The sequence below is a fragment of the Nansenia antarctica genome (assembly GCF_963989245.1).
Source record: "Nansenia antarctica genome assembly, chromosome: 15".
Classification (NCBI taxonomy): Eukaryota; Metazoa; Chordata; class Actinopteri; order Argentiniformes; family Microstomatidae; genus Nansenia; species Nansenia antarctica.
Window position 1 is genome coordinate 6,815,399 of NC_137685.1, and position 13,482 is coordinate 6,828,880.

At 47.1% G+C, this 13,482-nt stretch overlaps 1 protein-coding gene across 1 annotated transcript; it reads right to left on the minus strand.

The window, feature by feature from the left end:
• Positions 1-12,382, minus strand: cers5 (ceramide synthase 5; the record flags this gene model as incomplete). Its single annotated transcript, XM_080545722.1, has 10 exons — positions 1-177; positions 2,079-2,235; positions 2,419-2,525; positions 3,677-3,805; positions 4,623-4,715; positions 4,843-4,893; positions 5,113-5,170; positions 5,410-5,540; positions 6,892-6,997; positions 12,186-12,382. 10 exons carry the CDS (start codon positions 12,380-12,382, stop codon positions 1-3), a joined length of 1,206 nt encoding a protein of 401 aa, XP_080401848.1.
• Positions 12,383-13,482: the final 1,100 nt, after the last annotated feature.

Genomic DNA, 13,482 nt, shown 5'->3' on the forward strand with positions numbered 1-13,482 from the left:
TCATCTCTGGGTGACCAGCTGTTGCTGGGTAACCATGTGTTGCTGGGTGACCAGGTGCTGGTGTTGCTGGGTCTTGGTGTTCAAGTGGCCATTGGAGGTGTGGTCTCCCCTGGGGTCTTTAGTGTCTGTTTCCTCCTCGGAGCTGCTCTCCATATCACTGCGCTCATCCTTCGTTACCTGATGCACAGACACACAGAGACACACAGAGACAGACACAGACACACAGAGACACACACACAGAGACAGACAGAGACACACACAGAGATAGACAGACACACAGACACACAGAGACACACACACAGAGACAGACAGAGACACATAGAGACAGACAGAGACACACAGAGACAGACAGAGACACACACACAGACACACAGAGACAGACAGACACATAGACACAGACAGAGACACAGAGACGTGCAGATTAGGCTACAATCAGAGTATGGAATTCCAATTCCACGATAATGATGATGATCTATGGGTTCTAGTGTATATTCTCATGTTGTGCCCTCAGAGGAATTTATTCATATTCAATTTATTCATTCTCCTCTGACCACAAAAACGCACATACCTCCACACGCCACAGGGTGGCGCTTGGGAGCACAGAGGAACTCCAGACTAATTTGAAGCAGCAAGAAATACTTCAAATTCATGACCAATGAGTGACCACATGAAGGGTCGGTCACAGTGAAATGCATGAGGTATAAAACAGAAAGGTCAAAGAGAAAGACCCTGACCCCAGCCCTAACCTTCATCCTTACCCTAACCCTGACCCTAATCCTAAACCCTAACCGTAACTGTTTGGAAATGGATGTGAATTGAAAAAAAGCATGTTTTGTATATTTGGCATATTTTGCAAATTTCAGATCCTGAATGAGGGACATTCTGCAGCACTTTTCTATATTAAGCACTTAAACCCTAATCAAATCAAATCACATTTTATTTGTATAGCGCATTTCTTACAAGATGCAACTCAATGCGCTTCACATAGTAAACTGACAGAGCCGCAAGCAGGCAAAAGTAAAAACCTGTACACTATGTAGCCAGGAAAATTCCCTTGCAGCCCTCTACTCATAGAGCGACTACTAACCAGTTTGTCTACCAGCACCCAGCGGTGGACCCCCCCCCCCCCGGGGAGCCCCCGCCGCCCCACACACCCAGCCCGCCCCCCTGCCGCCCCACACACCCAGCCCGCCCCACCACCAGTGCCCTAGCCCTAACCCTCCTGACCCTGGCCTGACCCCCACTCAGTCTCTGACCCTAACCCTAGCCTTGACACTGACCCTGGCCCTAACACTGACCCTGGCCCTAACACTGACCCTGGCCCTAACACTGATCCTGGCCCTGACAGAAGACAGATGTACTGACCAGAGCACAGAGACCACAGCCGTCCAGAAGAGAGAGAGAAAGCGAGGGAGGGCAGAGGTGGAAGAGAGGAGAGGTGGAGGAGGAGGACTCCGAAACAGAGATGGAGGACAGGAGGATCGGCCACAAGCCAAGTCTGCAGGAGGAAGGAGACACATTCAGAGAGCTGAGAAAGGACAAAGAGTAGCCCAGGGGAGGCTGGTGGAGGTAGGAATTGGAGGACGGAGCTCATTGTAGTGTTTGGAATGGAATCAGGAATAGAATCAAACACCATTCTTCATTCCACTGATCCACCAGGCTCCGATTTCTACCTCCACCAGCCTCCCTGGTAGAATGACAACCTTTTCTGTCTGTTATCCTATCGTCCCTGACAACGTGAAACCATGTTCACTGCTAAGGTCTCACCAGGGCTAAGGTCTCACCAGGGCTAAGGTCTCACCAGGGCTAAGGTCTCACCAGGGCTAAAGTCTCACCAGGACTAAAGTCTCACCAGGGCATCTTAGAACCGCAGAAACTTGTTGTAAAAAGACGAGTATCAGACCAACAGGAAGCTACATGCAAATAACTCTGAACTCCGGACATGTCATGAATGCAACTTTAAGCCCCGATAAGGACTAGGTGGTAGACCTCCGTTAGTCTGGCCAATGGTAGACCTGACGTTAGTGTGTGTCATTGACATGGGTGGGGTCAGCGGGCGGACGGGCAGAGACACCCACCTTCCCCCTCAACAGGGCCTTGATGGCGATGCGGCCGATCAGGTAGGACCAGATTAGATGTAACACCTGCAGCACCAGCAGGAGGAAGTTGAAGAGCCACCAGGACGAGTAAGGACCAATGATGTCCCAGCTCTCAAACAGGGTGCTGTTCAGGATCCTGCAACACACACACACACACACACACACACACACACACACACACACACACACTTATTAACTGGTCCCTTGAAGCTCTCTGGCGCCCCCGTGGGGAGGCGTGCCTCACACCCTAACCCTGATCTAATCTAATCTAAACTGAGACTAACCAGGACAAGATGGCCGACCAGACGCTGAGACTAACCATAGAGGGAAGATGAGGAGGCGTGTGATGAAGAAGACCACACTGAACAGCACAAACAGGAAGTCACACAGGCGCTGGTACTTGGCATAGTTGGCCAGCTTGGCTGCCTGTCAAAAGACAACAGAGAAAGAACATTGGTCAGTGGTATCATACCCAGCCCTAACCCTAGCCCTAATCTTGACCCTAACTGACCCTAAACCTGACCCTAAATTTAACCCTGACCCTAGCCTTAACCCCGTTCCGGTTTGCGTTCGGGAACCTCCGAACGTTGGTGCTGTCTGGCGAACGAGCCCACGTTCATACCAGTGTAACCAGAACCATCCGCCTCATCAACGCTGGGTGATGAAGGGGCAGGATAAACAAAAATGTCACAACTAGATGGCAGCTACTTCACTGGAAATGAGGATAATATCTTCCACTACAGTATCTGACATAAACAACATTTTCTATGAAACAAAACAAAAGACACTTTCTACACGCGTTGTCTTACTAATCAGCTGCTCCGTTACTGGAATAGAAATGGCTTACGAAATTCACGTTCGCACATGTCCGCGCGCGTGTGCGTGTGTGTGAGTGTTTGCTGAGCATGTGAGGAAGATAGAGAGAATAATGAAACTTTAGATATTTTTTTTTAGCACTAATGATTAGATTTAGATTAGATTACATTTTCTCTACTTCCTTCTTGCTGGTCTCTGCAGCCTAGAATATGACACACCCACTGACGCTAGTTTTGGTTCGCGCTTGAGAACCACTATTTTCTGGTTCCCGCTGCGAACCAACTTTTCAGGCTCCGAACCAATTGAGTTTCGTTCTGAACGTGCCGGCCGGTTCCAACGGTTCTTTGCCGTTGTGAAAGCCCTATGAGTTAACGCTACACTGGGGTGAACGGTCAGTTAGATTCGATTAGATTCAACCTTTTTGTCATTGCACAGAGTACAACAAAATGTATTTTTTTGCTCTAGGCACAGGGTCAGCCATAGTCAGCCCCCCTGGAGCAATTAGGGGTTAAGTGCCTTGCTCAAGGGCACAATGGCAGTGGTAGGGACCTTAGACATGATGCCAGCAACCCTCCAGTCACCAGCTCACATGCAGCTCCCTCCTGAGGCAGGGATCGAACCAGTGACCTTGCGATTGCTAGCCGGCCTCTCTAACCTCTAGGCTACAGCTGCCCTGTTTCCTCCTCCCTGGGACCACGCCCTGTTTCCTCCCACCCTGAAGGGAGGATGCGTTTCTAGAGTGTTGGGACGGGTCCCCTCACCTCCAGCAGGAAGTCGGAGGCGTCGTGGAGACACATGACCAGGCTGCCCACGCGCAGCATGTTGTTGACGTAGGAGAAGCTGATCAGACTCACGGTCGCAAGGTGGTGGACGAACATGATCAGGAAGTCCTGCAGTCAAAACAGGAAGCAGGAAGAGGAGGGCTTCATTTAGACATGAGAGGGAGGGTACTCACTTAGACATGAGGGAGAGGGGCCTCATTTAGACAGGGGGGGAGGGGCCTCATTTAGACAGCCATAAGAATGTTACTCTCAGTCTCATGGCAAGAAAAGATCTTTGAATGAATCTTTTGGTTGTCCTGGGGGAGTGGGGGGTGGAGTTAACCAGCTATTGTTCCCACCCATTACCTGTGAAAAGTGAAGTGACAAAGAAAAACTTTGAATGGGGATTTTCTCTTGTTAGTTGATTTGAGTTGTACCAACATTAAAATAGTGAAAATACCACCGCTCATCCGTAATCTTAGCTGAGGTGAACTGAAGAGTATCAACTGGAATGAAAAGAACCAGCATCCGCATACTCAAAACTGTGCAAAAATCTATGTGATTTTATATTTTTTTGCAATGTGTAACATTGATTTTTGCACAGTTTTGAGTGTGCGGATGCTGCTTCTTTCCATTCCAGTTGTACCAACATTCAAATACACATACTGTATCTTCTTCAACCTTTTTCCAACTTTTGAAAGCTTACAATCAGTCCTTTCAGAAATATGTAAAAACACCAGCAGCTGCTGGTAGTACACAGTACTACTGCAGGTCAACCAGCGGGAACCCTCAAACCTTTCCTCATTCCATGAAATAACGACATGACTACAGGCGTGACAGGACAGGCAGATATGATAAGAGAGAGAGATATTCAGATATGAAGTGAGAGTGAGTATTCCTCCCACAACTAAACCACATTCCACAGAAACTGAAACAGTTGAAGCACCTTCCTCTTGATGTCTGTGAACTGGGAGAACATCAGGGCCCAGTAGAAGGCCAGCTCTGTCACGTAGTACTGATACAGCCCGGGGGTCAGGACCTGGAGGGGACGGGACAGAGAACAGGTGTGAGACAGGACAGAGAACAGGTGTGAGACAGGACACAGAGCAGGTGTGAGACAGGACACATAGGGTAGTAGTTTCACCTGGTAGAAGTAGTAATCTCACCTGGAAGGGGTAGTTGTACCAACACTGGCGTGTGTCCCACATCCACGGCGACTGGAGAACACACACACACACACACACACACATACACACCAACTATTAGTCTAGTGAACATTTCTATTATCACATCATTAAGCTCTACACATGCATGCTCACACTCACTCATACTCACACACACACACACACACACACACACACACACACACGCACACACAGACAAACTGCAGACTCAATAAAAAGCATCTCATTCCAGCGGTATCCCTGTCTGCTCACCTGCCACAGGAAGCGGATCCCGTAGGTGAATATGCACAAATAGAAGGTAAACCTCCACCTGGACACACAGACATACAGACACACAGGTCAGGGGTCACAGGTCACAGGATCTCCAGGGTCTGAGGGCCAAAGTTAAGCAACGTGTGTGAGTGTTCTGCACATATCCACACTCACGGTGTGGAAAAATAAAAATAAAAAAAATCACTGTGTGCGCACACAAGCACGCACACACACACCAACACACACACACACACAAAGGTCAGAAGTTACAGGTAAACTCGTCACATGATCACGTACATGCTCTCGCAGAACTTGGTGAGCGTTCCGGGTTTGTCCTGGTTCCTCCTCCGCCGGAACCAGCGCTGCAGAGCCCGGACCTCCCAGTCCAGCTGCTTGGACAGAGCCTGCAGCCTCCGGGGGTCCGGCCCCTGGAAACACACACACACACACACATCATCACCACAACACACATCTTCACCACAACACACACACATCACTACCACAACACACATCATCACCACAACACGCATCATCACCACAACACACATCATCACCACAACACATCACTACCATAACATACACACGCACACACACACACACACACATCATCACCACAACACACATCATCACCACCACACACATCATCACCACAACACACATCATCACCACAACACACATCACCACCACAACACACATCATCACCACCACACACATCATCACCACAACACACATCATCACCACAACACATCACTACCATAACATACACACGCACACACACACACACACATCATCACCACAACACACATCATCACCACAACACACATCATCACCACAACACACATCATCACCACAACACACATCATCACCACAACACACACATCATCATCACAACACACATCATCACCACAACACACATCATCACCACAACACACATCATCACCACACACACATCACCACAACACACATCATCACCACAACACACATCATCACCACACACACATCACCACAACACACATCATCACCACACACACATCACCACAACACACATCATCACCACAACACGAATCATCATCACAACACACACATCACCACCATAACACACATCACCATCACAACACATCACTACCATAGCACACAGAAAAAGAAGCAAACCTAACCTCTAAATGGTACAAAGTTAAGGACATGACACATTTCATCACATTTTAAAGAAATATTATTTTTTTATTTATTATTATTATTATTAATTTATTTTTCAAGATTATATATATATATTTTTTTTTTTTTTACAGTTTCAAAATAATAAAACAAGGAAAAAGGCCTTGTGCAAAAGTATGGGAACCCTGTCATCTGTAACTCCTCCTCAGGCAACTATAACAGCTTGCAAACGCTTCCTGTAGCCAGATAAGAGTCTTTACATTCTTGTTTGGGGAATTTTTACCCATTCTTCCTGGCAGAACACCTCTAGTCTACAATCGGGCAACCGTTAATGTCGAACCCTGCCTTAGATCACACTCACGCTGTTCTTTAATCTCACACCTTACCGTCAGTTTTGTTACCTGTCTTTTCGTTTGGATATTTGGATTACTTTGGATGTATGGACAATAAACTGTTTGAATTTTTTACTTACAAGGACATTGTGGAGTGCGTTAATTATCCAACCGGACTATAACTGTTTTCATAGCATGGTGGAATGGTGGCTACAGTGTGTGTGTGTGTGTGTGTGTGTGTGTGTGTGTGTGTGTGTGTGTGTGTGTGTGTGTGTATGTGTGTGTGTGTTACCTTGGTGATGGAGGAGAACACCTTCTCCAGGACGGCGTTGGGCAGGACCCGTCTGTTGACCTCATTGTGGAGGCGGAGCCTGCGGGCGCACGGGACGGCCAAAAACCTGTCAGAACCAGAACACACACACACACACACACACACACACAGTACATTCACATTATTTTGGATTTAGAACAGAGAGTCATATGACTACAGAGTAGTAGTAGGGGGCGTGTCTGTCTGTAGGGGGCATGTCTGTCTGTAGGGGGTGTGTCTGTCTGTAGCTTGTGGGGGCGTGTCTGTCTGTAGCTGTTAGCCTAGCGTCAACATGAGGCACACTGAGTCAAAGTTTACAAGAAGAGTTCAGGGCTCTCAAGTCTCACGCATTGGGCGTGAGACACACGCATTTCAACCCGTTCACACACTCACACGCCACACCTTGTCTCACGCCCAATGCGTGAAACTTGAGAGCCCTGAGAGTTAAATAAACAAATAGAACACAGAGAGACTATCCTCCTGACCTTGCTATCGTGGCACAGCTGAGGAGCCTACAGGCAAAGGTCAAAGGTCAAACTGACCAAACAAAGGACTTCACGGCGGATCATTCTAATCCCCTGACAGCATTGTTGGTGGTCTTAACAACGCTCAGGTTAACGCTAACCCATGAACAGGATTAGAACCTCAGCTGGTAGAAGTTATACCAGCCCTTTATAAGAAAGTACAAACTACAGTTGTCCACGACCTATCCAAGGCATCTGCTATCACTCTAACGACCGATGGGTGGACATCTAGGGCCACCGAGAGTTACTACATCACACCTGACTGCCACTGGAACATGCAAAGCCACGTCCTGCAAACTCGCCCCATTTATGAACAGCACACTTGCACACATCTGGCAGAGGTACTGAAGGAGGAAGCGTCAGAATGGAAGTTGGAGTGGCCAGGAAGCACAATTCCAGTCACAACAGATAATGCTAGAAATAGGCTATTGTCAATGTAATGAGTGAAGCTGGACTGGGCCCCCAAATTGGATGCTTTGCACACACAATTAATTTAGCAAAACAAAAAGCAACAGGAATCAACCAGGTGTACAGGCTGCTAGGCAGTCAGAAGTGTTGTGTCTTCCACCATAGCGCAACAGCTGACTTAACCCGAGGTACGTACCGAATCGACATTTTTGTGAACCGTTACACCCCTAGTAAATATGTTTGTTAACCTACTGTAGATATGTTTATTAACCTACTGTAGATATGTTTATTAACCTACTGTAGATATGTTTATTAACCTACTGTAAATGTGTATTAACCTACTGTAAACATATTTATTAAACTACTGTAAATACGTAAATGTTTATTAATCTACTGTAAATGTGTTTATTCACCTACTGTAAATGTGTTTATGAATCTACTGTAAATATTTGTATTTACTTACTCTAAATATGTTTGTGTATTAACCTACAGTGAATGTGTAAATACATGTATTAACCTACTGGAAAAGGAAATATGTAAATATGTGTTTACTGTAAATTAGTGTTGTTCCGATACCATTTTTTGATCCCGATACCGATACCTGACCGTGCAGTACTTGCCGATACCGAGTACCGATCCGATACCACGGCGTTTTGAAAAAAAAAAGAAAAAAAAAAAAAAAACGCATACTCACCTCGATGTAAAATTATTGCTAACACTTAGTCTGGCACTGCTCAAAACCTTTGTAAAACAGGAAAAAAGACCAACAGAGAGTGAATGCTATAGAACTTTTTTTTATTATCTACCTGGTATGGTGACAAGAAAATCAACCCCTTATAAAACCTGAAATGTGGCTCTCACAGATGCCAATCAGTGCAATATCCATTTAAGATATAAAACAGTCGTAGTAGTAGTGCAACAGCAAGTGAACATTTACAAACAAAATAACTTTAAGATATAAAACAGTCGTAGTAGTAGTGCAACAGCAAGTAAACATTTACAAACAAAATAACTTTAAGATATAAAACCGTACAAGTAGTGCAACAGCAAGTAAACATTTACAAACAAAATAAGGCCCATTTGAGACTAACATAAGATGTAGGCCTACCTGAGGGAATAATACTATTTTAGAAGTCGCTGGTCCAAATATCCGTAGTGAAGCTGATGGCCTGCACCTTTCCTAGCTTATCTGAAACATGCTCAGTCACCTTCTTATTGAGGGCAGGGACGGCCGTCTCCGTGATGTATTTGCGACCTGGTATTTTGTATTTAGGTACCGCGTGAGCCATAAAAAGGCGGAATCCCACATTGTCAACAAAGGAGAGGGGCAGGTCACAGAGCACAATCATTTCAGACATTTTCTCAGTCATATTTCTTGCCATTTCACTCGTCGCGTCCCACTGGTCCTTTTTATGGAATGCGCTACTCAGCATTTGTTGTTTTGGTCCATCCGTTCTCTTGCTCGCTGTCGCTGCAGTAGATGACAGAAACTCGTCGTGCTCTTTAATATGTTTTAGCTTTAAATGCTTAATTAAGTTGCTAGTATTGAAACTGGCAGCTTTAGTGCCACCCCTCGACACATTGAGACCGCAAATTGTGCATTTAGCCGTTGTACACACCGGACTATCCACCTTGAAATATCTCCAAACCGCCGACATGTTTTCCTCTATAGCATGCGTGTTTGTTTTTCCGCGATAGTGAAGTGAAAACAAAAGCTGCCACGCCATTGGTTGAGAGCAGCTGCTCTGGGAGGAGCATGCCTGGGCATGTCTGCGCATGTCTGTGTTAGGAAGGCGGTGTCAGGTTACAGACAAGCTGAGAAAAACGCAACGTGGTATCGGGAGTTATTATTTGTTCGTACTCGCCGATACCGATACCAGCATTTTTGTGCGTATCGGTGGCTATGCCGATACTAGTATCGGTATCGGAACAACACTACTGTAAATATGTGATGGGTTAGCACCTGATGTTTCAACCAATAGGAAAGCCTGCTCATGGTGAGTCTGGTCACAGTTAAACTGTCAGTTTGTGTGTGTGTGTGTGTGTGTGTGTGTGTGTGTGTGTGTGTGTGTGTGTGTGTGTGTGTGTGTGTGTGTGTGTGCGTGTGTGTGTGTGTGTGTGTGTGTGTGTGTGCGTGTGTGTGTGTGTGTGTGTGTGTGTGTGCGTGCGTGTGTGTGTGTGCGTGTGCGTGTGTGTGTGTGTGTAAGAGAGACGCCAGAGGGCGGGCCCCAGAGAGGTGCAGGTAAAGCAACACCAGAGGTGTGATGTTGCTGATGAATAAATGAAGAAGTCTCTGCACCCAAAACTACCCTAGACCCTACTCCCTAGCCCCTACTCCCTAGACCCCCTACTCCCTAGCCCCTACTCCCTAGCCCCTACTCCCTAGCCCCTACTCCCTAGCCCCTAATCCCTAGCCCCTACTCCCTACCCCCTACTCCCTAGCCCCTACTCCCTAGCCCCTACTCCCTATCCCCCCTACTCCCTAGCCCCTACTCCCTATCCCCCCTACTCCCTAGCCCCTAATCCCTAGCCCCTACTCCCTACTCCCTAGCCCCTACTCCCTACCCCCTACTCCCTAGCCCCTACTCCCTAGCCCCTACTCCCTAGCCCCTAATCCCTAGCCCCTACTCCCTAGCCCCTACTCCCTAGCCCCTACTCCCTAGCCCCTACTCCCTAGCCCCTAATCCCTAGCCCCTACTCCCTACCCCCTACTCCCTAGCCCCTACTCCCTAGCCCCTACTCCCTAGCCTCTACTCCCTAGCCCCCCTACTCCCCCCTACTCCCTAGCCCCTACTCCCTAGCCCCTACTCCCTAGCCTCTACTCCCTAGCCCCCCTACTCCCTAGCCCCCCTACTCCCTAGCCCCTACTCCCTAGACCCTCTACTCCCTAGCCCCCCTACTCCCTAGCCCCTACTCCCTAGCCCCCCTACTCCCTAGCCCCTACTCCCTAGCCCCTACTCCCTAGCCCCCCTACTCCCTAGCCCCTACTCCCTACCCCCTACTCCCTAGCCCCTACTCCCTACTCCCTACCCCCTACTCCCTACCCCCTACTCCCTAGCCCCTACTCCCTACCCCCTACTCCCTACCCCCTACTCCCTACCCCCTACTCCCTAGCCCCTACTCCCTATACCCCCTACTCCCTACCCCCTACTCCCTACCCCCTACTCCCTAGCCCCTACTCCCTAGCCCCTACTCCCTAGACCCTACTCCCTAGCCCCTACTCCCTAGCCCCTACTCCCTAGACCCTACTCCCTAGACCCTACTCCCTAGACCCTACTCCCTGTAGCCAGGAGATAAAGAGAGTTAAGTGCCTCTAGTCTGTTAGGGTTAGGCTAGACTGGGTTTCCTGGAGGTGCTTACGGCTGGAAGCAGCAACATGCAGCGTAATAACAGAGTGTAATAACGGTGTGTAATAGCGGGTTTCAACTGATTTCTTGACATGTAACAGTTAGATAATCATCATCCACAGGGAACTCAACAGAGATTTCCATAACAGGCAAATGAACCTGAGTCTGCGCTGCGACGCAAAAACAAAACAACTGTGATGAAAGCAAAGCAACAGCAAAACAACTGTTGATGAATGCAAAAACAACTGGGATAAACTTGCCTTATCCGCTACTTCATAACAATACTTCATCATCATCATCATCATCATCAATGAGCTAAAGCAGCGACCTGTCTGTCTTTTGTATTTGAGGAGAAAAGTGGAGAGTAGCCAGAGAGACTAACTTCGTGACGTTAGAATTATAAGGTTCTATCTCTATTTTTGTCAAAATTGAGTTTTTTACATAATCTGATCCATTAGGTGTTTATTAATGCCTGTGTGGTGTTATTTTTTAAAATGTTGACATTTTTGAGTTAGTAATTAATAAAATACAAAGGTTCCATCTCACAAAACATAATGGAATGTAAAAACTTTGACGCTCAATATCTCTGAACTGCCCTAAACGGAGATAGAACCTTCTCATTCTAAACGGAGATAGAACCTTCTCATTCTAAACGGAGATAGAACCTTATCATTCTAAACGGAGATAGAACCTTATCATTCTAAACGGAGATATAACCTTATCATTCTAAACGGAGATAGAACCTTCTCATTCTAAACGGAGATAGAACCTTCTCATTCTAAACGGAGATAGAACCTTCTCATTCTAACGTCACGAACTGGCTTTAGTTTAGTTAGATCGTATCGTTAACAGCCGTTTAAACAGCCTCGGGTGTCTGGTAACTAAACACACAATCCCGGTCGTCAAGACGCGTCCAACTTTGTTTTGTGTTTCCTGGAGAAAGAAAGATTGATAAGAGGACATGATTATAAGAGTTTTTGGTTTTTTATTTACCTACCTCTCAAACAGAAGTCTGACAGCGAAGATCCCCAGGGCCAGCGGCAGGGCGGAGAGGAGGTGTCCGGCTTTAGGAGACCCCCCTCCGGACCCCTCAGAGGTCTCCCCCCGGCCCCTCTGGAGGTCCGCCCAGGTCAGGTTCCGGGGCAGCCAGAACCTCTCGTCCCAGAACCAGGCAGACACAGCAGCAGCAGCCATGTTAGAGGACTGGACTGAGATGAATCTGTCTGTGAATCCTGGAGGAACAGTATAACAGAGAAAGGTGATCTCCCCGCCCCGCCTCAGGGGAGCCTGGCTGAGGGTAATGAGATGGAGCCTCTGTCTGGATGAGGAAGTGAAGCCTCCCCGCTAACCTCCCCCTGCCGCCCCGCCTCCCCCGGTAACTACTCTGAACTGATGCTTATCACACCAGTGGAGGCTCCTCCATAGAGGTGGAGGAGGCCTGGCCTCCCCAATAATTTGAGAGAAGAGAGAGAGATTTAAAAAAGCAATAATTATATTTATTTATTTAACAAAAAACATATTTTAATGTTTTTTATATTAATTTTATTTCCGTTTTGTTCATAAATCTGAATTGTTCCATGGCTAAAACCCAATATTGCCCAAATTTGCTTAACATGACCTCGGAAGTCGGCGAGATTCTGATTCTTTATACATCGAATAGGTAGACAACATTTAGGATTTATTGAACAGTTTTATTTTTAATGTAGTCGATTTCGTTTTATTACAAGTCAATTTAATATTCTTCCATATCAAATTACTGCATTTTTTTTACATTCTTTGAAAAAAATTGGCCTCCTCAATTCTGGAAGTCACCAGCCTCCACTGTATCACACTAACCTCAACCCTAAACCAACACCTGACCCTAACCGCTAAACCAACACCTGACCCTAACCCCAACCCTAACCCCAACCCCTGACCCTAACCCCAACCCCTAACCCCTAACCCTAACCCCTAAACCAACACCTGACCCTAACCGCTAAACCAACACCTGACCCTAACTCCCTAGACCCCCTACTCCCTAGCCCCTACTCCCTAGCCCCTACTCCCTAGCCCCTACTTCCCTGGAGCCAGGAGATAAAGAGAGTTAAGTGGACTGCCTCTAGTCTGTTAGGGTTTTAGGCTAGACGACTGGGTTCCTCCTGGAGGTGCTTACGGCTGGAAGCAGCAACATGCAGCGTAATAACAGTGTGTAATAACAGTGTGTAATAACGGGTGTAATAACGGGTTTGAACTGATTTCTGACATGTAACAGTTAGATAATCATCATCCACAGGGAACTCAACAGAGATTTCCAT